Consider the following 25,133-nt stretch of genomic DNA (forward strand, 5'->3'; position numbering starts at 1 on the left):
CCAAAATTGGTACGATGGCCACCATATAACGCTGGCATTCTCTGTGGTCTGAATCAAAGGACAGCAAAAATACCCCTCCCCTATTGTCGAGGGATTAGGAATGCGGAAAATGCAAAAAAAAATCATGCTGCAATGCCCAGATGCAAACCAGTTAGACGGCTTATTTTTGACAAATGTAATACACTGATATCTTTATGCAGTAAAAAAAATTTCTATTCATTAAATTTGTGAATTTTTTTTGCACCAAGCAGAAATGCTTTTGTGGGAATCCCGCCAAGTGGAGTATATAATGTGCTAGCCAACCCGGTTAGCTCAGCTGATAAAGCGACTACTCTGGTGAGGTGGTGGTCCTGGGCTCGAACCTCAGAGCAAGAGGAATTTAAACTAAGAGGTCTATGTGAAAGTTTCCTTTGTAGCCATATGACTGCACTAGGGGTGAGGCTAATGAGTAATCACTCCCTTGAGCAGTTCTGATGTTAGCACTAGAACTCTTTTGGTTTGGTTTATGTGGTTAAACGTCCCAAAGTGACTCAGGCTATGAAGACACCGTAGTGAAGGGCTCCGGAAATTTCGGCCACCTGGGGTTCTTTAACGTGCATTAATATCGCACAGAACACGGGCCTCTACAATTTCGCCTCCATCGAAATTCGACCGCTGCGGCCAGGTTCTAACCCGCGCCTTTTTCCACCCTGTTCCAGCTGAATGCACGTGCACCACCATTAGGACTAATTTGACCCAGGAACCAAAAAGTTTTTCTCCTAGCTCCTTAAAAGTTCTAGGCTGAACTGTCAATCACTCACAGGACCACATTATTCAACTCTTCTGTAGTCTAAGCATTGAGCCATGCAACCACACAATTTTTGGAGGGTTACCCTCCACTGGATCACCCTTTATTGAAGCTGTTATCCAGAATCTCTGTTTACAAAATCCTTAGTCCCAGGCTAACTGGTTTCCACAGCCCCAACTCCGGGTATTTTGCGTGGTGACAACAAAAACAAAGCAACACTCGCAGCACTGTAGCGTCCCGTCACTGCAAGTGCGGACATGAAGACTGCAACGCACGTGCGTGTTTGCGCACATACGCACACACACACACATATATACTCGCACACATATGGAGAAAGAAATGTGAAGAGAGGGAAGGTCGGAAGAGAAAGGGGGAAAAAAAAACTTAGAGAGCTTAAATACTGCCTTCACGGACAATAAGAAACCAGGCAATAAAAGTCCTCAACGCGTGCATGCTTGCACTGACAAATATGCAAGAGGTCCTCCTTGCTCCAGTCTTTCCGGTGAACATGTGTGAAAAGTGTTCCTGTTCTGGCAACACACACCAGGGCTGCCTTGACTGGCGCACAAAGAGACTCCGCACTGTGGGCCACAATTAGGCAGAGCGGACTACAGAAGGGGCACAACCGCAGTACTACAGTCTGCGCACCTCTGACCCACCACTGCTGCAACACCTCTACCGATCTACTGCTGCAGCTACCACGCAGTGCCTCGAAGAGAGAGCGCCACCGACATGCTTCAGAGGTGCTGCCAGACAGGCAACGTCATTTCCCATTAACTGCAGGGGCAGAGTCATCACGTCTTCCAGTTGAGCGAGCCCTGAGCCATCGAGCGTGGTGGGATCATGTCTAGCAGGTACTGCCGGTGGAGATCAGGCGCGGGGGGCAGCTTTCCTGGTGCACCTGCCGCACTGGCAGCGCTCAGCATCTGGTACGAGTAGGCTGCCAGAAGGGGTCCAAAGGGCAGCACATGGGCTGGCTGAGGGCCACCGCCACCCGCCTGGTGTTGGGCCCCAGGCAGTGCAGCCAGCTGCTGCTGTAGCTGCTGTGCCTGGAGCAGTTGCTGGGCGCTAAGCTTGGGCAGGAAGCCACCGGCACCAGCCGCTGAGCCCAGGCGTGGCGAGTGCGCAGCGGGCGGCGGAGTCGAAGATGGAGGAGGCGACGGCGCGGCACCGCTCGCCAGGCGCTGCTCGATCTCCTGCTCCTGTTGGAGGGCTTTGACAAAGGCCGTCTTGAGACGGTGCGTGTGCTCTGCCTTGAGGGCCTTCTTCAGGTTGGAAGTGACGCAGGCCTCGCAGATGACCGATGGTCGGCCGGCGCGTCGCGTGTCTTGCCACTTCCACACGGGTGTGAAGTCCAGGCCGCACTGACTGCAGGCAAATGGCTCCGGGGGCGCAGCGCGTGAGCTGGCTTCTCCGTCTGTTAGGAAACCCACAACGGTCTCCAGTCCCAGCAGGTATACGAACTCGGGGCTGCTGGCATTGGGCACAAAGTGCATCTCCGGTGGAGGAGGCTTGGGCGGCGGAATCTGGAGCAATGTCTTTTCTAGCTGCTTGCGAAGAGCCAACTTTGCTGCTGCTTGGCGTTGCGCGGGGCTCTGGTTGTCGGTGGCAGGAGTCAAGCTGGGTGGTGTTCCCTGCAAGCATAACCGTTGTCTCAATTTTTCATCCCCACAAAGGCCCTAAACAGAATCCCCGACACTTGTTTTCAAACATTTAGTAAACTACTCACACGGCCTGTATTTGGCACATGAAGAGCCACCCTAAAGGTGCACTGCAATGTCTTTTTTCATTGCTGATAATTCTGGTTAAAGGGATTCCTCACACATTTCAGACACCAGCGCAAAGAGAATTATTGAAATCAGATCATGCAAACAAAAGTTATTCCAGTTACAAATACAATATAAAAAGAACAGACAAAAATGCATTTCACTCGCTTAGCGCCAAGACTGGACGCTACCAATCAGAACCGTGCCTTGCACACATGCAGAAGAAGCTTGCAGGCAACTGTTGCCTTGCCAGGGGAGACCACATACATTCTGACAGTGTCGTTCACACACGGCGCAGACAGGGCAAGGGCGGCAACACAACAAAGGGGGCTCCCTGATGTTTCCTTGTAACCCCTTTGGTGCTCGTAGGAGTGGAATCCTACAACCAGTTCCCCGTCCCCTGTTGGCTTTTCTCTTCTCATTTTCAGCCATGAAGTGTCGGCTGTTTCTTTTTTTTTTGCCTTCTCAAAATTGGTAGTTTGAGCAGCAGCGCTCGCCTCCACAATAACTTGAAGCGAAATGGAAAGTGTCACCCCTAGCATTATTCTTATTAGTTTTCATTTACTTCTGCTACTTCTTTTCAGTTTTTTTTTTTTTTTCAATTCAAAAAGCTAACAACACGTAGAGAACACCTAGAGACATCACATTTTGGATCCATTTCCCGAGCATGAGAAAACGAGGTTCAAACTGGATGCCCAACCAGTCGGAAAGGCAGCTCCAATCTGGCTGGCACCACATTTCTGCTGCCGAAATAATAAAAACCACATGCTTGACTAGCATCGCAGGGCACTTTAAAACAGCCTGAATGCACCCATTCACGTTTGCCTCCGCCGTTTTCTCAGAATACCATACCTGAGACTGGGGGGGCTGGTTGGCTGTGCTGGCAACCTGATGAGCAGCACCGGGTGCCGAGTGGTTGCTGGTGAAGTGCTGCGAGCCGTGAGGGCCTGCTCGAGACAGCGAACCAGCCAAGTTGTTGATGCCTGCAGCAGTGGCTGCGCTGGCAGGCAATCTGAGCACATTCTGCTGCAGCTGCCCCAGATTCGCTGCAGCGTTGCTGCTGGCCCGCAGCGCAGCTCCCGAGCTGAGACTCCCCTGGAGTACACCACTTGGAGATGGGCCCTGGTTGCGAAGCTGCACACACAATAACACACTTGGTTGCAGTAGGTCTTGCCTGGTCTCAATGCGAAGTTCCAACCACATTCCATATGCACACAGTGATGCGGCCACTGCGTCAGTAGTAGAGTGTCTCCAGAGCCACTCGAAACGAAGTATTCTATAAAAGCGAAAATGAGTGGCCACTTGCACGAAAACATCATGAACAGCCATCACACATGCTACATATGAATGTGATTGCAAAAAGTACGTAGCAATGCTAGCCTGCGATACAATGCGAGGCTAAGGACCGTGCCACACGCACATAAGAAATGGCAGTAAATGATTAAGGCCTAAAGTTTGCTAACACCATTATTTTTGGACTTGGTGCTACACGTCCACATTTGATGCCATTATACGAAAGTCACGATTACGATAACGCTTGCGATGCAATGAAAGATTTCACCTGAATATAAACAGTGCTAATGAGCAGAATATCTCGGGAATGTTGTTCAAATGCAATATAAAAATTACTCTCCAGAAAATACCGCTATTCTTGCTTGACAAGTAAAAAAACTAGCAGTAAACTCGCATGTCAGTACACAAGCCGAGAGTACCTGTCAGAAACGGTAGTAAAAATGGCTCCCTTTGCCATTTCAAAAATGCAGCAGACATGCCTCATCTGACTGAAAATTATGAATTAACCATTTGCTACTGGTTAGAAAGTTGAAGTTAACAAAGTTGCATGCTTTTCTGCGTGTGGAATGGGGATGAGAGCAAGTATTTCTCGGGCGAATTAGTTGCGGTGAACTCACTAGGTCGCAGATGGCAGTAAGGCTAATGCCATTAAATTTACGCTTGTGGCACTACGTGAATGTCATTAAAACTTAATGCAGTAAACACTTAAAGGCATTAAATTTGATGCATGGCACGAGTACAGTTGAATCCCGGTACAACGAACGCCGTTTCAACGAAATTTTCACCACAACGAAGTAATTTGCATTCCCCGTGAAACCCCCATAGGACTTAATGTATTAAAATTTCCTCAAAAACAAAGTACTTTGCGAGCACGTGTCCACTTCTACGAATTTTTTTTGCGAATTTTCGCGGGTGAGTGGCCCCTCCGTCTTGTCTTTCTTCAGAAGTTAAGTGCTGAAGGGCGACTTTCCCGTTCCCGCCGTTAATTTTTTTGCATCGCACACCACTGGGGGGGTGCGCGCACTCAATCGAACATCCTCCTCGCGCACACTGCTCATTTGCTTTTTTTTTTTCTCCTCCAGACGCCCACGTGATTTTTGAAGTGGCGTCACGCCCCGCTCATTGGCTCTTTGCTCGCTGTCATGGTGCTCGCGGTTTCCTGTCAAGCAGGAAAGCACGTCATGATCACACACGAGCGGTGTTGGCTGGTAAGCGTTCGCGGCCTCCAAGCGAAGAGGGGCTCCTCGAAAGCGCGTGTAAAATGCGCCAGCGCACGCCATCTGCTAGAGTCTTCGGCCACGTCGTCTGCTAGGCACCGAGCGCGTTTCAGGCAGTCTGCGGACTGGTGGGCGGAGCTTCGTGCCCTGTCGGAGAAAAAAAAAAAAAAAAAAAGGAAAATGCGAGGCGGACTGGAATTCACCGGAAGTCAGTGCAGGAAGAAGCCCACTCCGCATCACCATTTCTTCCTTTGTATGTGCACCGTTTAGCGTGGTCTCGTCGCGTCTCTGCTCTGCTGAATTCCTAGGATGTCGCCGCCAGCGAAGAAGCGGAGGTTTCTTTCGCTAGAAGAAAAAACGCGTATTATCGCCGAAGCAGAAAGCAGGAAGAAGTCAATTATTGCCGCAGATTTTGGCATTGCGCCGAGTTCGTTGTCAACGATACTGAAGAGAAAGAAAACATCGGCAAGGCACTTGCGTCGGGCACTTCAGCTCAACACAAGAAGGTGACGCAGCCAACATACGAAGAGCTCGATAAGGCTGTCTACACCTGGTTTGTCGAAACGCGAGCCAAGAACATCCCGCTTAGCGGCAGCATTGTTCAGCAGAAGGCCCTCAATTATGCCTGTTTGCTAGGCCTGGATGACTTTAAGGCCAGCACAGGTTGGCTCAATCGCTTCAAAGCGAGGCACAACGTCGTCGGAAAAGTTTTGCGCGGGGAAGCAAGTTCCGCGGACACTGGCGGCGCCTCAGAATGGGTGGTGGACAACGTGGCTGATATCATGAGCGGCTACGTGCCGTCCGATATTTATAACGCGGACAAGACGGGCCTCTTTTATGAGATGCTGCCAGCGAGGACGCTAGATTTTAAAGGGCAGCGTTGCCAGGGTGGCAAGCACAACAAGAAAAGAGTGACTGTGCTGCTGTGCACGAATATGGATGGGTCGGACAGGCGTCCCCCGTTAGTTATTGGGAAAAGTGCTAAACCACGCTGCTTCAAGGGAAACAGAAGCCTTCCCGTAAAGTACTTCGCTAACGGGTGGTCGTGGATGACCCGTGCCATATTTGCGGACTGGCTTACGGCACTTGACCGCGACATGAGCAGGCAGAAGCGAAAGGTTTGTTTGCTCTTGGACAATTGTTCTGCCCACCGCATCAACGACGTCAAGCTGTCAAGCGTTGAGGTGAGATTCTTCCCGCCTAACTGCACTTCGATCATTCAGCCGCTGGATCAAGGCATTATCAGAAGCGTGAAGTGTGCTTATCGGGAGAGGCTGATTCAGCGTATTCTTTTGAATATCGAGACGGGCAGGGAGACGAAGGTGGACCTCTTCATGGCTCTTCAGATTATAGCTGCTGCGTGGAGCGTGACGCGGTCCACCTTGATCAACAACTGCTTCAAGCACGCCGGGTTTGTTGACCAGGAGGAGACCAGCACAGCTGCAGCCGCGGAGGATGACGCTCCATCATCGTCGACTCCGGGGATCAGTACGGCCTGGAAATCCCTTCAGGATGCAGGAGACATCCCTGGTGATATCGAGCTGGATGATTTCCTCAACGCTGATGCGGATGTGCTTGTTTACCTAGGAGCTGAGTGATGAGGACATCATTAAAAGTGTTCGCGAGCCAGAAGAGCCGCCGTCCGAAGCTGAAGACGACTCCGCCCAGGATTCATCCGCCTTGGCAACCTCGTCGCAGGTGATGGATGCCTTCGATGTTATTAGGAAGTTTCTGGGCTCTCACGACGACGACGTTGCGATGGCTCTCATAACAGAGTGTGAGAGTCGCGTGACACCGCTGCTGGCAGCAAAACGCAAGCAGACAAAGCTTACGGACTTCCGGAAATAAATTTTTTTTTTGCTCGACTCGTCTGTAATTTCTCGACAACGAAATTTTTCGTACGCCCCGCCGATTTCGTTGTAGCGGGATTCAACTGTATACCCCCCCGCATTACACAGTAGAACATCAATGATACCATCATGATTAATACGAATTTCAAGATGATATGAATTTATAAAAATTGCAAAGCGCACTGTGCACAATGTGCAAAAACCATGCATATTTCTCTCAAATTTTTTTAGTGCCTGCGCTCCCCTTTACACCTTCAATGATTCAATGCATCAGTTGACTGCTCTGACTGGTCAAATGAATAGTACACTGCTAAGGAAAGCAGTACACACTTTTAGGTGTATGAGATGCTTTCGTTTCCTCGCTTCTGGGAATACCTATTTTTGTTAAGGTTTGGCACTAACTATTTCCGTTGGCTGAGGTTTCACCGACTTCCCCCCCTCTAAATGAAAGTACCAAGAGTTCACAAGCAGTATTCATGACTATCAATAAAACATATCAAAAAGGTTAAAACCAATTCGCCCATCGCAGCTCACAACTAACTTGCGATGTTCATGAAATTGATGCAGTAGAACCCCGCTGTTACAACTTGCACGAGGACATGGGGAAAAAAAAAAAACAGCCGAGAAACATAGTATGTAAAACCTCGTCACTTCAGGCTTCGAGAGACTGGAAAAAATGTCCAAATTATCCGAAAGTTCGAATGGACCAATTAACTCTAAACACAGGCTATCAAAATGTTGGCATGGGGTGAAGCACTATCCCGAAACGACATACGCGACGTACAACGTGGAAACAATTCCATGGCTGCAACGTACGGCCGAGTCTACTGCACGGGTTTCAATGGGGGCTTAAATACGACTTGCTTACGAAAATGTCGTAGCTGAGAAAATACAGCGCCAGGGAACATAACAGCAGGGTTCTACTGTAATGCTCACGACTAATTTTTGCCTTTTTCTTGGTACAAAAATAAACACTACCACAGCAATGCACAGGCTTCAACCGGAATGGGCGACATTAAAAAAAAAAAAGAGCAGTCATGTCTCACTGCTGCAACAAAATGCTCTTTGTGTACACATGAGCCCGTTCTTTGCATCAATGCAAAGCAGGACCAACTAGGCTCTTCATGAGCAGAGCCACTCAAAACCTTCTTGCTCAGTAGGGAATGTCTGCCCTGCCACAACTGGCTTTCCTTGCATGTGGTGGCCATTAGGGAGACACTGTTTGTGGATGGACACGAACCCTTCACGTCCCAGCAGAGGTTAGAGCGATCATTACCCACACAAAGATTCGCTGTATACCCGTGATAGTTCAAAAGCACACCAGAAGTGGAGGAGGAAGCAGATATGTGGAGAAATCCGCACGGCTGTACTCACCCTGGCATTGACACCCACCAGGTCAGGTGTGCCCCTGCTGTTGGACCCTTGGTGAGGCTGCTGCGGCTGGGGTGGTGGCGGCTGCTGCTGCTGGTGGTGATGGTGATGATGGTGGTGGTGGTGGTGGTGATGGTGGTGGTTGCTCAACGCCATCTTGCCCGAGGCCCCAAGGCTGTGGCCTGGGTTGGCCACCACAGTTGGTGCATTGCGAGGCGGTGGGGCAAGAGGAGGCGCTGCTGTTGGCACCACAGTCGATGCTCTTGCAGACGGCATGCTCGGAGGTGGCACTGGCGGTGCAGGTCGTGCAGGCTCCGCTCGCTGCAGCAGCTGGCTCTGACGCACCTGCGCCACGATTCCCACCAGTCAGGATTTCGACGTGCATGCGTGCTTTGGCAAGTGAAGCCGCATCACACACAATGTAAACTGTAGCGTGCAGGAATCACTGACGCACAGTGTTCTTTCAGAATGGCCTGTCTGAGGGGCTTTAACACGTGACATGTGCAGCATCAGAGATGGAAGGATAAGTTACAACTCAGGGTGCCCCATTTGGGAATACATCAACTCCACAGCTTCCTCATCAAGGCAGCTACCAGGCTCATAAGTGTAGGGAATGCATAGCAGTGAAGTCATCTACAATGCTTCAGTCGGATGCAACCCAACCAGAGCAGCAAATAGCACATTTGCTCGCGTAATGAACCCTCTTTTTTTTTTCTCCTCAGAAAAGTCGACATCAATGACGTACATACTCACATCAGTCAGTGAGGTGCACACACGCACTGCTAGTGGATTTTTTTCTCCTGTATACTGCCACTTTTCCCTCGGTCCTACAAGGTCCTCGGATTTCCTGTCAAGAATTGCTTCCAGAAATGGAGCTTCGCTTGGGATGCCAGTGATGAGGAGGCTCACGAAGCTCTCGCCGATAAAATAATGACAGTGCGGTCATCGGTGATCAGTGATGACAATGGAGTGCTGGACTCAAGGATTTCTAGCACCCTCACGATGCAGTTTTGGTTTATTGGTTTATTGGGGTTTAACGTCCCAAAGCAACTCAGGCTATGAGGGACGCCGTAGTGAAGGGCTCCGGAAATTTCGACCACCTGGGGTTTTTAACGTGCACTGACATCGCACAGCACAAGGGCCTCTAGAATTTCGCCTTCATCGAAATTCGGCCGCCGCGGCCGGGATCGAACCCGCCTCTTTCGGGTCAGCAGCCGAGCGCCGTAACCACTGAGCCACCGCGGCGAGGCGACGATGCAGTTTTGACAAATGATGACCTCACTGACGTCGCGATCATCGCAGCTGGCGCCGGCGTAAACGACGACGATGACGGACAGGAACTTATGCAAGTTGCGTTGCATCAAGAAGCCTAATACATCAAGTCCCTCTGGGACTTCATTTTTGCTAAAGTCCTCCCACTTGCTTATGTGCAGCAGTTAGATGCCGTGCAAAGAAATGTGAACACTGCTGTGAAGCAGTCAAAGCTGACTAATTGCAGATTTTTTCCTGTAAAGAAATGTAAGCCAGTTTCCTGTCATTAAATGCTTTGAAATCTGCCATTTTTTTGCGGGGCATGAACAGGTTATAACAATTATCGGTTACAACAATGATATTTCTTTGGCGCTTCAATCTTGTTATAAGTGGGCTTGACTGTACGTGGAGCACTGTCCACCGAGGGACACGGGCTGCCCCGACTGACCTTCTTTAACAGCACCAGCTTCATCTCCTCGTTGCGCAGCTCCTGGCGCAGGCTCCGCACCAGGGCCCGGCGGGCGGCCAGCTCCTGCTGGGACAGGGGCGCCTGAGGCGGCTGCGGCGGCTGTGTTTGCTGCAGCTGCCAGCCGCTGCTGCCTGTGGCCCCATTGACCAGGCGATGCCCATTGAGGCGGCCACTCTCCTCGTCCGACAGCACAATGATGTCGTCCGGACCGAGGCGTTGGGGACCCAGGCCTGCCTTGCGCCTCCCCCCTGAGCTGCGCACAACCTCCGGCGATGGAGCCGCTGGCACAGGGGCCACTGCTGGCACTGGTTCTTTCCTGCGCAGTTTGCGGATAATGCAGCGAGTTACCCAAGCTGTCAGCGAAGCATCAAGCACACTGGTTTCGGCAACTCTACCGAACCGATATCAACGTAAAAGCGATGCACTGCAAGGTGTGCAGCGAGCACTTTGTGTCAATCTTCTTGAGCTGCGGCTCTTGGATGAAGCCACTCACGGATAGTTATGTGCATCCAGGGATTTCTCTGCTTTCATTTGTTCATGTGTCACATAGCTAGTTGTGTGTACCAAGTAGTCCTCTAATATCAGACATTTCAACCTTTGGCACAGGATGAGCAGGCAATCGTTTGCGAGTAAAAACGAGTCAATACCGCAGCAAAGAGCTACCTAGCGTGTAGTCAGCAAGGTATGATGTGCCTGGCTGACTCATGTTGGACGTCTAGGATATTAATCAAGTTCACAATCGAATGAGTTCACACCGCTTGATCCATCAATATGACGGAGGCAGCCAGCATGGTTGCCAGCACTACCTGAGCCGCCGCTACTGCCTCCGCCCGAGTGACGTCAATGTGAATACTACCTATATAGAAGCAGGTCTCAGAGCACAAAGGTTGTACCATGACCTCCTATGAGTTATTGTAAGCAATACATTGATCTATGAACAAATAGCACAAAAAAAGAATGCTGGCGGTTCAGCGTTGCCAAGCACAGAATATTGAGCGAAAGCAGGTTTTTGCAGGTGGACACCAAAGCCAGTTGTGCACCTTTCCCTTCGTCAAAATCAAGGGACTCCACAACGCTGTCAACACCAATGCCAATGAACCCGATGAACACTGGAGGTCCATTTGTTTTGTTTGGTTTCTGAGGAAAGGAAATGGCCCAGTAACTGTCACATCTTAGTGGACACCCAAACTGCACTATAAGGGAAGGGATAAAGGAGGGAGTGAAAGAAGAAAGGAAGGAAGAGGAAATTGAAAATTGGTTTTTGAGGAAAGAAAATGGCACAGTATCTGTCTCATATCTCGGTGGACACCTGAACGGAAAAAAGAAGGGAATGAGAGAAGATAGGTCATGTGGCTGCCACACCTCCACCACTCCTCCACTTGAAGGTCAAATTGCGGTGCCGATGACCTTGGCTTGACTAGGCCAGTAAAGCTTTCGCTTAAAAAGAACTTGACTGCTAAAGGGTAGTAAGTATGGTCAAAACTAAAGAAAAGCAACTGCCGAGAAAATATGCATTAAATATCACCAATGAGCTGTGGCTCAGCAGAAAGCCCAAACAACAGAAACAAATAACCTTACACTGAACGACTTTCAACAACACAGCCGACAGGTGAACAAATAAAAAGCAAGCTCAAGCTTAGTTCCTTGAGAACATGATTCCTTTTTTTTTTTAAACTACCTTTTGCACTCTTCTGCTACCACCTTCATCTTCAAAAATCCCCTGTTTAACATAAGAGTAGCATGTTGGCAGCTTTTACATTTACATGCTGGCTAGAATCTACTGCACAAACGTGTAAGGGCATAGCTTTTTTTTTTCAAGATTCGTGGGCCAATTTTCAGGGTGCGGCCCATACACGCAATGTGCAAAAATTTTTATTTTATTTTATTTTTTTCAAAGTAAAAACGCACCAATCAGGGAATGAGCGGCATTTATTCTACGTTCAATTATCACTCGCAGACTCAGACTCCGAGCTGGTGCTGTGCTCTGGTGCATGCTCAGCTGAGGAAGCCGCGCAGCATGTCCATTGTCAACGCGCAGCCGTTGTTCCTCACTTCCATCACACAGCAGAGCTGCTCTTTCTTCCAGTTCGGGAAACTTGCACTGCCTGCCTCGGAAAGCGCGCTTTTTGCAGTTTGTGTTCCTCATTGCATCCTTTTGGTTGCACCAGCGTCGGATGCACTTCTCGGCCACGTCAAATTTCCTGCCTGCCGCACGCTTGCATTTTCAAGAGCAAACTCCCAGACGTACAGCTATTAAGGTGCTCGCTCATACGTGCTAAACTTGCAACGCTCGGCAACAGCACATGAAAGCCCCAACTATGGTGCACTAACACGCTACCAACACTACCACAACTCCTGTGCCTTTGACAACCACAAAAAGCTGGAGCTGGTGATATTGATACCGTTATAGTGGGAGCTCGTGACGGAGAAAAAAAAAAGATGATGATGATGATTATGACCCGCGGCATCAGGCGTCATCTATGGGCGGCACCTGGAAGCTCTTGTGCGTGTGCGTGGCCTCTGTGATCAAGCGGACCATTGCTCGCAGCCGGAGTCGATCGCTGAGGCCACGGCGCGTGCATTCAGAGGGCCATTCCCGCGTGGGTCGTGGAAATTTTCCGTGCGGCCCTTACACGAATTTTTTCTTAATATTTCCCTTGAAAACTAGGGTGTGGCCCATACACGTGCTTACATAGTATTTCCATTAGGAAGCTTCTCTTTCTATGAGCTCGGCATTTTCACAGGAGCTTTCACCATCCAGGTACAGAAACTTCGCTCACACAACTGGCAGGTTAGGAGGAAGTGGAAGCAATCACTGAATAACGAAAAGGTATGGAGCTTAAAAGAATGAGGGGAGGGCAGAGAAGTGATATAATGAGAGTCTCTTATGCACCGGAAACTTACTTGATAGAAAGATCTTCCACTTCCATCGTGTCCAAGGCAATGGAAGATGGTTCAGGTCGCTCATGGCGTCTCCTGCAGCAACAAAGCATGTCACACGTAATCTTAGCATTTGTTAAATGTGGGCACAGAAACGTCAACTACACACAGACTACGTGCACAATTGTCACTGCTCTATGAAAACGTTAGTTCTCCGAGAGAAGCCATGAGAGCCAGCAGCAATAATTCTAGGCACCTTTAACATCTTCTCTCTCATTTTGCCCCTTTTCCTCCTTAAAGGGGTGGAGACACCAAATTTTGAAGCTATAAAAAGCCTGCTATGGGATTCCTATGTATGCAAGGGCAGTCACAGCCAGGTGTTGGACGCAACAAACGTTTAAAAAATATTTTAATTCGGTTCCAAAGATTACCTAAATGCTCACTCTCACCGCTCTAGACCTATCGCTAGCGCCATCAACCATGACGTCACAAGGGGTGTAGAAAAATAAAGTTTTAGTGACGTCATACCAAAATACAGTGACGTACGATGAGCGGGGCACAGCCGCGTGAGCGCAGTCGACGCACCAGCGAGCCGCGTTTGCTCGGTTTGCGGCGCGCCGTTGCGAACAGCGTCGCAACGTCCGATTGCAGCTCGTTGCCTGCGTCCGGCCTGCTAGATGTCAACGGCGGGCCGCTCGCGGCAACAACAACGGGAAGCGGCAGCCAATGCGAGCGCGGAGAGCGGCAGCGTCATGATGGACATAGGGCGCACTCCTTGGAGCCGGGCAGCCTGCGCCAGTCTTCGTGCCGAACGCCGGCATCTGAAGAACGCGATAGTATTGTTTGTTCACGTTCATAGCAAACCCTGGGATATATGAATATCAAAAATGCATCGTTTCTGACGATCGTTGGCAAATACCGAGTTCCTGGTAGAAGTGATGACTGCGATGCAAGCAAATTTCATCCCATAGCCGGTTTTGTGCTGCTGCTACCTGGTGCGGTTCGCCTGCCGTCTGCTAGCTCTGTTGCTGAAGACGTCGTGGAAATCGAGAATATCTTTTATTATGGGACGAGTTCACAGTAAAGGGGTGCCGAGCGGAGCACGTTTCTGAGCGCTGGCCAGTCCCGAAGCGCCCTCAGCTGCGGAGTCGATATGCGAAAGCAGCTAGGCCTAGCGACGACTAGGGCAGTCTGGGACCAGCGCGCAGGTCGTCAGCCGGCGTTGCCGCAGGCAGTGTCGCTGCCGAAAGATCCACTTTTAGCACAGTCATGCTGTCGTATCTCGAATCTAGAAAGCATCCTTTCTGGTAGCATGGCTGTTTTGTATTTTCTTGTGCGGACGTGAAGTACGCCGAGTCTGCCGGCCGGTAGGTCAGCCTGGATACCGTCTGCCGAAAGCGAGCTAAAGAGTGTTCTTGACGTAAATAATAAACCATGGGACAAGAAATGTGAAAAAAGTGTCATTTTTGAGGATCGCTGACCAATACTGAGCTGCTAGTAGAGGTAACAACTGTGATATGCGCAAATTTCTCACAACCGCGCCTAGCAGCTGCCGCTGGCGCGACGTCGGGGTCCGGCTCGCCTGGCGCCCGCTAGCTCCGCTGCCGAAGGCGTCGAGGAGATTGACCATACTATTATTTTATTGTGAGATGATTCTGTTAACACTACAGCTATTTGTGAAAAGTAGGCCTTTTATTATAGCGCAGGCGACTTCCGAAGCGCCGGCCGCTTGCTAAACAGGCTATAGGCCTAGCGACGACCACGGCAGTCAGGCAGCAGCAGAGCTCGTCGCCCGGAGCGCCCGCGAGCGGTGCCGTTGCCGAAAGCTCCCAACATAAGCAGACATGCTTTGTCGCTGCTCGAGTATAGCTGGCAGTTCTGATAACAAAGCGATCTTGTCTTTTCTTGTGATATTTGTACACCATCCCAAGCAGCGCTCAGGTACTGCTGCACGGCAGCGAAGTGTGACACCGGTTGTGGGCGCAGCTTGGGTAGAGCGGCGCAGCGATGCTTACTGGCATTTTGCAAAGTGTTTCGCATCCTCACGCGAACTCGCGAAGGCGATATTAGCGTGCGAACAAAAAAATAGTCGATGTCCTCACTCGTTGGAATCAGATCTGTCAGAATCCGAGCTGCTGGGACTAGACGTGCAGTTGTTTGTTTTCATATGCGCTGGTCAGCACGTGTGTGGGAAAGCAGACGATGCAGCAGTAGGTGCGTCACAACTTTTGTGGGCCCACGTGACCAAGCGAAGAAGTTGATCTTCCCCCTCTGTGACGTCACTGTACAACTCGGCGTTCCGAAACCGAAACCGAAAATCGTTCACCTAAAAATGCTATAATAAATTATTCACTGTGAATATATGAATCTTTGAGTGTGTATCATGCTTCCTGGAGCCATAAGAAACGTTTGAAACTAAGAACGCGCGAACCACAAATTTGGTGTCTCCACCCCTTTAAGTCCAGGGTGACTTGCCACGACTAACTACTTTCCCAGATGCAACTTGTCTGAAATGTCAACCGTTTCCCTCCTTCCTGACAAAAGGAGCCTAAACTACCTGCAAATGCCCTCTACTCCTGTTGCACTGCAGCTTGGGCCTGGGCTTCACTTTGGCCTGAGCCCAGGTTCAACAACGATCCCTTGTAGAATTGTTCTCTTCGAGCAAGCAATGACTGGCTGCACTGAGCACCAGGAATGGCTGCAGTGGTGCAAAATCAAACAGAACCAAATAACCTCCTAGTGCAAATGTTGACTAGAAGTGAATTCAAGACAACTAAATGAAAATTGGTCTTGATTCAAAGTTATTTCAAATTTTAGTTACTTCCTAGCTAATTCCTGTGATTAAAACAAAGCTGACATGCGCTGCTGATAACAGTTTATTCCTGATGATTTTTCTTTCTATTTCAACCACCCTATTTTTTAGGTATTTTTTAATGTGCTCACTAAAACACAATGTACATCAGCACTGTGAAATGCAGACCAAAGGTTGTTGACGTTTCGGCTTCCGCACAGAAGCCTTGTATAACTTTTTAACAACAACTTTTGGTCGGCGTTCCTTTTTCTTTCAGCGTCAGTACTGTGCACGGATCTTTCCAAAGTCTTTGTGCTATTTTGTTGCTTCTGGCATACAATTTTCAGATATGTTTCCTTTCAATACCTAAACCTCTCTGTAATACTCTATCCTGAAGCCTGCTAGCACAGGTTTTCATCAACGAGTTGTAACTTTCAATGCTGCTTATGCATGCGGTTCTTCAATTTATACACCCTGCTGACCTAGAAAAAATTGTATGCTGCTTCGCGTGCTACCAGCATGGGTGCCATTTAATGCTACAGCCGATCCATTTGCTCATTCAACACGTAAAATTTTCTGTGACAAAGCGGATTGGCTCACAAAACAAATTTACAATAACGAGTGAAAGGACTGTAGCTTTAATGAAATACTAATGCTACAGGTTACTCTGCACTATTGCTTCTTCCTCAACATGGCCGCCTCCTTATCTGTCCAAGCATTTGTTGTACACAGAGATGCATCCACGCTGCGAACAACAGCAACAGCACCGAGGGCACTAGCCTTAAAAGCTGTGAAACACAATCTTCTCCCACTGCACAAACAACTTTAGAGATAAGATTCGGAGATATTGCAGATACAGCTCTAGCTGAAGGCATGATGGCGCACATGCTTGCAGCATAAACTAACTAATACAGTTGACTCTTGATAGTTTCAACTTTAAGGTTACCAAAAATTTGTTCAAATAATGTACAGTATCTCGGATGCTGCTGGTTACAAATGCAACTGACCTCAACCAACGGTTATGCAAGAACTACAGCCACAGTACAATAAACCATCAGAAGACAATAAATGTTAATTTTACTTGATCTCTGATTCAAATCACCTTGAGAAGCCAATGAGCAAAGCACATGGAAGCCCTTGCATGGAATCACAAGTGATGTATTAAGACATTTGCAATTACTTCTTTCCCAGTGATCAGGCAAAGGTAATTACTAATAGCACTATTACAGATTCTCACAAAGTTGAACTGCACTCTAGCACAAGTATGCCAACAATGGTACACTCAGTATGGACTTCAATTTTTCAGTTCCAAAAAACTTCCTGCATATGTAATTTAAAAGGGAACATACACTGGTACCAAAATGCACAGCTCACCTTGGCTCGGGAGGTGCCCTCAAAAGTGGTCGGGGAAGCGCCTGGCCCAGGATGCCTCGGAAAAACGGGTTGGTCTCCATGGTTATGGCCTAATGGAAGCTGCAGCTGCTCTTCCTAGCAGTGATCAGTTGTAGCCCGGACACCACAGATACTCTGCGGAACATACAACGATACATATGCAGTTACAAGTCATACGTAACCGACAAAAAGCAGCAATCACTGAACACCTTCTGACTGCCTGCACCGCTTTGGTTTCAGCTGACGCATTAAGCCACTTCAAGCTCTTGATACAAGAATGTTACTGATAGCTGACAGCAAATAAGCTAATTTAGGATACTGGAGAGCACACAAGCATGTAGGACACTGTATAAAATTTTCCCACAGCTCAATTCAAACTCACGACATCAACACCGAAAGAAACTCCATGATCATCGCCTGACGGTGCATGCTGGTGTAGCCTGACCTCCAGGGTCTGCACTGAGACCTGCAAAACTCCTAGTGTTACCATTGTTTGCTTGCAGAGATGGCTAATAGTGGAGATACCTGCATTTCATATTTTAGATCTTTTCTCCCTTTTAACAACTTCCTTTTTATTTTATTTTTTATTTATGAATACTGTCAACCCTCATTTGAGGGTCATTACAGGGAGGGAAAGTGAAGAGAGAAAAAAAAAATGCATATATAACCATGAATGAACAAGCTTCTTCGAGCATACAATACAAGAGAGCATTGAAACGCAACACAGTTCACACCACTGTAGAACCACCTGCTATACAAAAAGAAATATTGGACAATCAGTTACGCGCACATCTACAAGAATCCCATGCCTAGACGGAATCCCCAAGAGCATTCAGGAATGCCGCTACATCTGTAGACTCAGCAACGTGAGCGGGCAGTTTATTCCAGTGCTCAATAGCACCCGGAAAGAATGAGCAGCGAAAGATGTTAGTTCGTGTCAAGTATGGCCGAATCGCTTTGTGGTGATTAAGGCGGGAGCTCAGTCTACCTGGAGGCTGCAGATATTTTTCTTTATTGATGTTAATTTCTCCGTAAATGATTTGGTAAAGTATTTTTAGTCTCTGCTTTTTAAGTCTTTTTTCTAATGTTTCTAGACTGCATGAGTTCAACATCTCCGTTACCAAATCTGTTTTCCTGTATTTTGAACAAATAAATCTCGCTGCACGTCTTTGAACCTTTTCTATTTCCGTTGAAAGAATCTTCTGCCGAGGAGACCATACTAGAGATGCATATTCTAGGGAAGGCCGTATGAGAGATTTGTATGCTAAAAGTTTGACATCTTTCGTTGCTCTCCCCAACTTTCCTCTTAGAAAACACAGTTTTCTATGTGCCATCGTGTGCTCGTGAAAGTGGTGTTCATTATGATTAGAACACGGTAGTCTAACATGAGAGGCCAACTTCAACTCGCCCTCTGGGTCCCTTTATACAGCAGTGCAAAAGGCAACCTAGTTGCTGCAAGCTACAAACAGTGCTTCAGAAGATGATGGCAAAAAGTGTCTAACGAGCATCTCTCCCGACGTCTCCACCTTTTCCCTGTGAATATCCATTTAGTGCACAGCTTTTTAAAAAAGTGTCTGACGAGCAAACTGGGGCCAGCTTCTCCGAGCTACAAATTCAATGCACTGCCGGTCCCAATGTGATTTCTCCAGGTCAGGCACAGCACAAATCTGTGCATATAAAGGTTGTCCCACCAAAATGAATGTGCCTCATTTTAGTGAGCACAAAGCTTATTTTAAATATGAACCTTCAATTTAAGATTTAGAAGTTGTTTAATTATAGAGATAAAGCAAGAATTCAATTATTAATAGCATAGTACAAAAATATACACCTGAGAGTGCAATTTACTATAGGCTTCCACTGCTTCTCTTCAACAATGAAGAAAACGTAAATGACTGTAGAGCTCTCTCTCTGCCTGTTCACACCGAAACATAAAAATGTAGTAGAAACTTACTATACTGATGTCCTCTATACTACAAATTAAGTCTGGTATAGAAGTAGGTTTAGTATGTCAACAGCCACACAGCCACAAGCAAACAGCAGGGTACAACTTTTATATCTTATGGTATTTAATGCTGGGGAAGAACAAAAAAAATGCAACCTATATTTTTTCACCGTCTCACTATGTCGAACACTCGTGGTTTGCCGGCATTACGGCCCATGCCTTTTCATTACCTGCAGGAAATCTTAAACATACAATCTAAGCTTTGTCATATCGTCTCATCTGGTAAGGACCGAAAGCATTAATATCGGCAGCCCCAGCTAAAGGCTGGAGCAGAAGTGGCTGCAGTAGTTCCTTGCCACAAAGTTCACAAGTGTTAACTTCTTTAGAAGAATGTTATATTGCAGTAGATTTGAGCAAGCTACAACCTTGCTGGCACTACAAGAAAATGCATGGTAAAGTTGAAGGGGGAGTAGAAAGAATAACTTTATTTGGGGCCACTATTAGGGCTTGGTAAAAATGAGCGCTTACATTGTTAGGGCCCATATGTAATCCATTAAGTCCGAATAAAGCTAAACATTCCAGGATGAGTGGGGAAGGTGTGGGAAATGGAAGGAGGCAATAGCAGTGTTCTGTACCTTCCCCTATCTCCAGACAGCTGGGACATGACATATTTCATGGAAGTCACCTTTGCAAATGACTAGCCTTCATAAGCTCTCTTACCGTCTCTCTACGATATCGAAGTGCCAATTCAAGAATGGCAGCTTCGAACCACTTAGCGTGTGCCCTCAGGAAACAAAACAAGCATTCTAGGTTGTGGCGGGCCATTGCTCTTGTCCCAATACAACGGAAAACCCTAAAGCAGGCAGCAAACTCTGGCGCCAAACATTTTGTTGCCAATAGTCAAGTCTGTCAACAGTTTTTCCACCCCAAAAAATTTCTCCATCGTAGCTACAAGAGAATGTTTCAACCAAAGTACAATCTCCGTGTTGCTGCTTAACTAATGTTCTGTCATTTTCTGCCAACATAATTGTGACGACAAGACTTGACAAAAGCAAAAATGAGTGTGGTAACAAATAGAGTTTGCTGCAATCAAGAACGCCAAATTCACATACACTGATCAATGCAACTGTTTTGATCACACTGAACAAGAGATTGCACTTGTAGCACCCTCTTGATGTCCGAGTGTTGCGTCTCAATAACTGGCTCCAGTGCCAACTGCAGCAAATAATAACTTATGTTAATTGCATTCCTTTTGATCATCTTTGAATTCTACAGGCACACTAAAAAAAGCTCAGCAAATTACTTGCCAAATGCTGCAGCTATGCCATGCGAATCATTTTTGCTTCAAATTCAAAAAAGTAAATGTTTGAAATTAAAAGCTCATCCCTCAATGGTCTCAATGCTGACACAACGTTCAATCCCCCTGAATATCAAACAAAGCAAAGCTTGGCTTTGCGCATGAGACCTCAGAAGATATAACAATGCACAAAATCGCAGTAGTGGCTGCCTCTGTTTATTAAGAGCTTTTAAAAGCTGGAGCAATGCAGGCTGCATGCGATTCAATAAATCATGCAATTAATAAATGTCTCAGCAATGAATTCTGAAGAATTTCTTTCCTACAGAGAGCAGCACAACAACCTTGAAGGGTCAAAAAGAAACACCAATGTTTGCATGAAGCCCTAGAACAGATTATGAAGTTTTATTCCGAGATTTGATCTCCACTCCAGACTGATCACGATTAATACTGCAAGATAGCAATATTGATGTTAAAGACATCAAGAGAAAAAACACTTGAGAGCTTGGCCTCATTATGGCCCATTAAGCAGTATTAAAAGCAGCTGCCAACCTGGCGTATCAGAAGCAATTATATCTGTATCAGACCACGCAACTGAAAAAAAGACAAAGTTCAAGGAATGATAATGAAGTGTTACATGAAATGTGCATCAGACACAAAATTCTGCATGCTGGAGTCCACTACAAAAGACATCAGTGAAACATTAAGATACTCGAGCACAATTCCGTATTGGTCACACAAGTTGCGTGACATCAAAAGAAAACAGTGGGCCTCTGCGATTAATTATCAAACCTACTTAACACGGAAAGCCAGCTCCGTGATGGCGTTTCCAACACCCCCGAAAAGACTGTTCATGAGAGCTCGTAAGGAAGTGTCTTCCTTGGTGACCTGCATTACAGCTTAATCCAGTCACTTCACAATCCTGGAATGTGGCTTTTAAAGACATCACCAGATTTCAGTGCGAATGAGACTACACTAAGCACTCGATGACACCACGCGGGCAGTAAGTCTGACAAATGCAGACAGAGCCACATGCTGAAGCACATGGCCCGCAGGAACCACTGTCGATAACCGTGTCGTACCCTTGCAGGCAGGCGACGATCGTAGATGAGCCCCATCACCTTCAACGAGGTGCCAAAAGGTATCCCCGCCATGTTTGCACTCGAGCGTCGTCGACTCCGTAATGAGCGTCGCGTGCGCACACTGCCTGGTCGAGATGCGCCCGCCAATAATCATCGCGCTCCTCGAACACACTCGCGGCGGAAGTGCAACCAGCCGTACTCGCTCAAGCAGCAAAAGCGGCCTCCGCCGTGTCCGTGCGGCGCTGAAACTGCGACGAATCGGCCGCCTGCGCGAATTGTAGGTCACGCACTACGCCCAAGCGTGTTGGGCAAACGTCGCCGGTGGATGCGACGGCCCGTGAGACAAAAACACGACCACCACTGTTCGCTTCGCACGCGCGCTACCAGCTCGGCGCGCCCTAGAAATAAAAGGGCGGACAAATAATGCGGTCGCCCAAGGAAACGCCAAAGCGCGGGATCGCACGGCGACTATTGGGTCCCTTCGCGACGGGCAACTGTCACTGTCTACGAAATTTGTACTCTAGTACACCCGCTATCGCTGACTGGTATCTGTCTTCGCAGTAGGGGTCAGATGCGAGCCCTGCTACCGCAACACGGGCATTAGCAGCAAGATCGCCTCACGAACCAACTGGAAGTCCACACAAAAACGACCTCAAGGCGGCCCGCGAGCGCTACGAACGCTAGGGGCATGCAACACAATCACGCCGAAAGTCATCCCAAGAACTCAATCATGAAAGGCCGCAGACTCCCTATCGGCCGCCCATTGTGACACGCATGCACACTAGTTACACAAATGCAGATGTCGTAACATGTAGCTATCTTAAGACCGGCGAGCTGCTAGTTCGAAATGTGTTAATGGGTATGGTTTTTATGCAACCGACAGCGCGTGCAATACAAACTTAGTGCCACCGGGCCTACGGGCCCAGTTGCTACAATAATGCTGCTGCTTCTCTGGTCAAGAAACCTTCCTCTTAACGCCGGCAGCGTCAGACAGTAGACGCCGAGCCATCGTCGGTCGCTGACCCGACCGGTCATTTCTATCAGCGCCAGAAGACTTCGCGTAGAAAACGGCCGGACGGACGGCCTCAACGCTTCGAACTTAAAAGCGCTGTCAAACAGTATTTAAAGTACTCCAAGTTAGTTCACAGCATACCACGCATACCACAAACGCCACACAATCGACAAAATTCGTGCGACGAAACAATTAACCGACGAGCCGACCTTTCAATTAAAGGCATCGCAGCCATCGGCTTACTTTGATGGCGCTCCGTCGGCCGGACGCTCCGAGACGGGCAGGCTCACTCGACTCCGTCGACCACACATCTTTCACAACGACGATATTAGAAAAGTAACTTCAAAAAGGTGGAAGCGAAGAGACCAAAAAATAACAAGTCGGGACCCCAATCGGGCCTCAACGCGCCGTGTCGTTTTCAAAATGGCGAACTTTTCGTTAATTACCGTCTCGGGTTTTCGTCTGCCGCCCCTTCTTTCTCTTTGCTACCTAGCTGCCTTGCGACGACGGCGATGGACAACGCCGCCGCGGGAGAACATTTTTGTTTTATTGCTCAATCATTTTTACTTTTTCTTTATCGTTTTCGCATACCACATGTTTCGCAGGCCATCTCCGCACCGCAAAGATCGACAGATTCATGCGCGTATCGACGTCTTACAAGGCTTTATTAATCCCCCAATCTACGAAGTTCGTCCCTTGATATCTTAGCATCTCTCACAGCGCAATCGCATAGGTTCCTTAGCTGAACGGACGGCGCCCTCGGCGCGACTCGACAGCGACACGTAACGTTGGCTCTAAAACAATGGCCTGGACCTCTTAGCACAGACACTCAATGCAGTCGTACAACTCCGACAGCTGGGTTTAGAACACATGGATCGCACCGAACAAAGAGATGCCGTGAAGGGAGAGAGCCACAACACGACAAAAAAAGAAACAAGAAGGAAAGGGAATAAGCGGCGCGGAAAATGGGGGGGGGGGGGGGGGGGGGAGAACACTGCTGCCGCTCGGCTGTGCTTGCCGCCGATCCTTCCTTTCCCAAGCAGACATGTCCCGAGCCATGCCAACGGAGCCGGCGAGTTCATTCCCTCCTCCCCGCACCTCCAGCCGTCAAATACAAACACATTCAACAAGCCTATCACTATCAGAAAACGACGGAGGCGCCGCTCCACGCACGAGTAGATGGCGACACCTACCCATTCCAACTAATTCCACCGAACAGCGCACTGCATACTCCCTGCTCTTTACATCGTTGCGCAAGCAAAGTGCGGAACCGAAGGATTAGGAGCTCAAATAATTCCTCCAACAATCCAACCCCAAATTCTTTCGTTTCGCATCCCTGCAGCCGCGCCAATTTAAGTCCTGCAGCAATGCACGCGGCAGCAAACTAAGGCCAGGCACAGGAACGACGCTCTCGGAATGACAATCAGTCCACAGACGTGACCGCGAGCTATCCGCCGGTGACGGAAACACTAAACTTGAGATTTCGAAAGCACCAGCGGCGCCGGCGCAGTCTTCGATCGGCAGTCTTTTTCGATCGAAGTCCTCGTCGCCAATTGCAATGACTACTAATTCCCCCTCCGGCGCCCCTCCCCCACTCCTAGCGCCGCCTCCTCAGGACCGGCGAGACGTGCGAGCCCGAAAAGCAAACATGCACAAAAAACAAGTAAAGACAAACATGGCGATCCGACTATTGTTTCGCCTATCACGAGCATTTTTTTTTTCGACGACTGCCAGCCTACATTTACAGGCACAGAACTCCAGCTTTTTTTTTTTTTCGGCGCAACGAGTAGCACTCAGCTGTTTCAAACGAGCACCACAGTGCGGAAAAGAGAACTAAAAACCACGTTTCTTCAGCGCTCCAATATTTCAAAAGCTGGGAGAATGAAATGGGCATTCCATTAGGCCGACAGCAAAGGCAATCGCTGGTCCAGAAACTGCTGGCAGATGCACAGCCAGAGTTGAATGCATCGGCATCGCGCAGCGGCCGTCGTTAGATCGCGGTGACCCCGGAGTCAGGAAAGTGGCCGCTTACCTCCATCTGCTCGGCGCCGGCATCCAGATCAAAAGTCAACACATTTAGGCTTAGCCGACCTCGGTTATCCCAGGTCAGAGTCGTGGTCTGTCGCGCAGTCGGCGGCACATGCGCCAGCACAAATCCAACTCCGATGTTGCACAAGCACAGCTTTCACTCGATTGTCAGGTTGCCCGGTGTGCCGTTCCGTTGGCGCCGGGCCGCCGGCTCCGGTGAAAATTCGACGCTGACGGACAGTCTTCCCGGCGCGACGGCTATTTCAGCTGCACGGACACAAGAAATCGCCCGGCGCCGTGCGTGGCCGCGTCTAGATGCCCGAAGCAGCAGCGCCTTTCGACCTGGTGACCGGTCCACTGGTTACGCTTTCTTAGGTTTGTGCTGGTTACCGCTGGTTAGCGGCCAGACGCTGCGGCCGGAGCCCAGTAAAAAACAAGGCCAACATCCAGCAAAATGGCCGCCGCCCACGGCGACAAGAGATTCTGGAGAGAGGAAGGCTTTTCGCTCCCGCTTCTCGGATCGGACGGCTTTTTTGTTTCCTTTCGTAGGGGGCGCGTTCCGCACCGAGCGTGCGTGCGCTCCGCTCTTGACCTTGTAGGCATAAATTAAGCGCTTCTAAATTACTGCTCCGCGGTGGCTCTTTTAACATTTCTTTTCCTTAATGCTTGTCCCTAGAATGTGCTTCGTGCGCTGCAGAACAATTTCAC

The 25,133-nt window shown here is 48.7% G+C and overlaps 1 protein-coding gene across 3 annotated transcripts; it reads right to left on the reverse strand.

Moving 5' to 3' along the window:
• Positions 1 to 854: 854 nt before the first annotated feature.
• LOC149341481 (uncharacterized) lies at positions 855 to 24,918 on the reverse strand. Of its 3 annotated transcripts, none has more exons than XM_089543587.1 (7): positions 24,430 to 24,918; positions 17,050 to 17,202; positions 12,909 to 12,980; positions 9,984 to 10,320; positions 8,288 to 8,629; positions 3,406 to 3,687; positions 855 to 2,421 (listed from the first exon to the last, which is right to left on the reverse strand). In XM_089543587.1, the coding sequence occupies exons 2-7, from the start codon at positions 17,127 to 17,129 to the stop codon at positions 1,582 to 1,584; spliced, it is 1,953 nt and encodes a 650-aa protein (XP_089399713.1). In that variant the 5' UTR covers positions 17,130 to 17,202; positions 24,430 to 24,918; the 3' UTR covers positions 855 to 1,581. The 3 variants fall into 3 exon arrangements, with proteins under 3 accessions (XP_089399713.1, XP_089399715.1, XP_089399716.1); XM_089543589.1 differs by lacking the exon at positions 24,430 to 24,918 and adding an exon at positions 22,641 to 23,357; XM_089543590.1 differs by lacking the exon at positions 24,430 to 24,918 and adding an exon at positions 21,386 to 21,651.
• Between the last annotated feature and the right edge of the window lie 215 nt (positions 24,919 to 25,133).

This window comes from Amblyomma mixtum, chromosome 5 (assembly GCF_055824585.1).
Source record: "Amblyomma mixtum isolate Tamu chromosome 5, ASM5582458v1, whole genome shotgun sequence".
NCBI lineage: Eukaryota > Metazoa > Arthropoda > Arachnida > Ixodida > Ixodidae > Amblyomma > Amblyomma mixtum.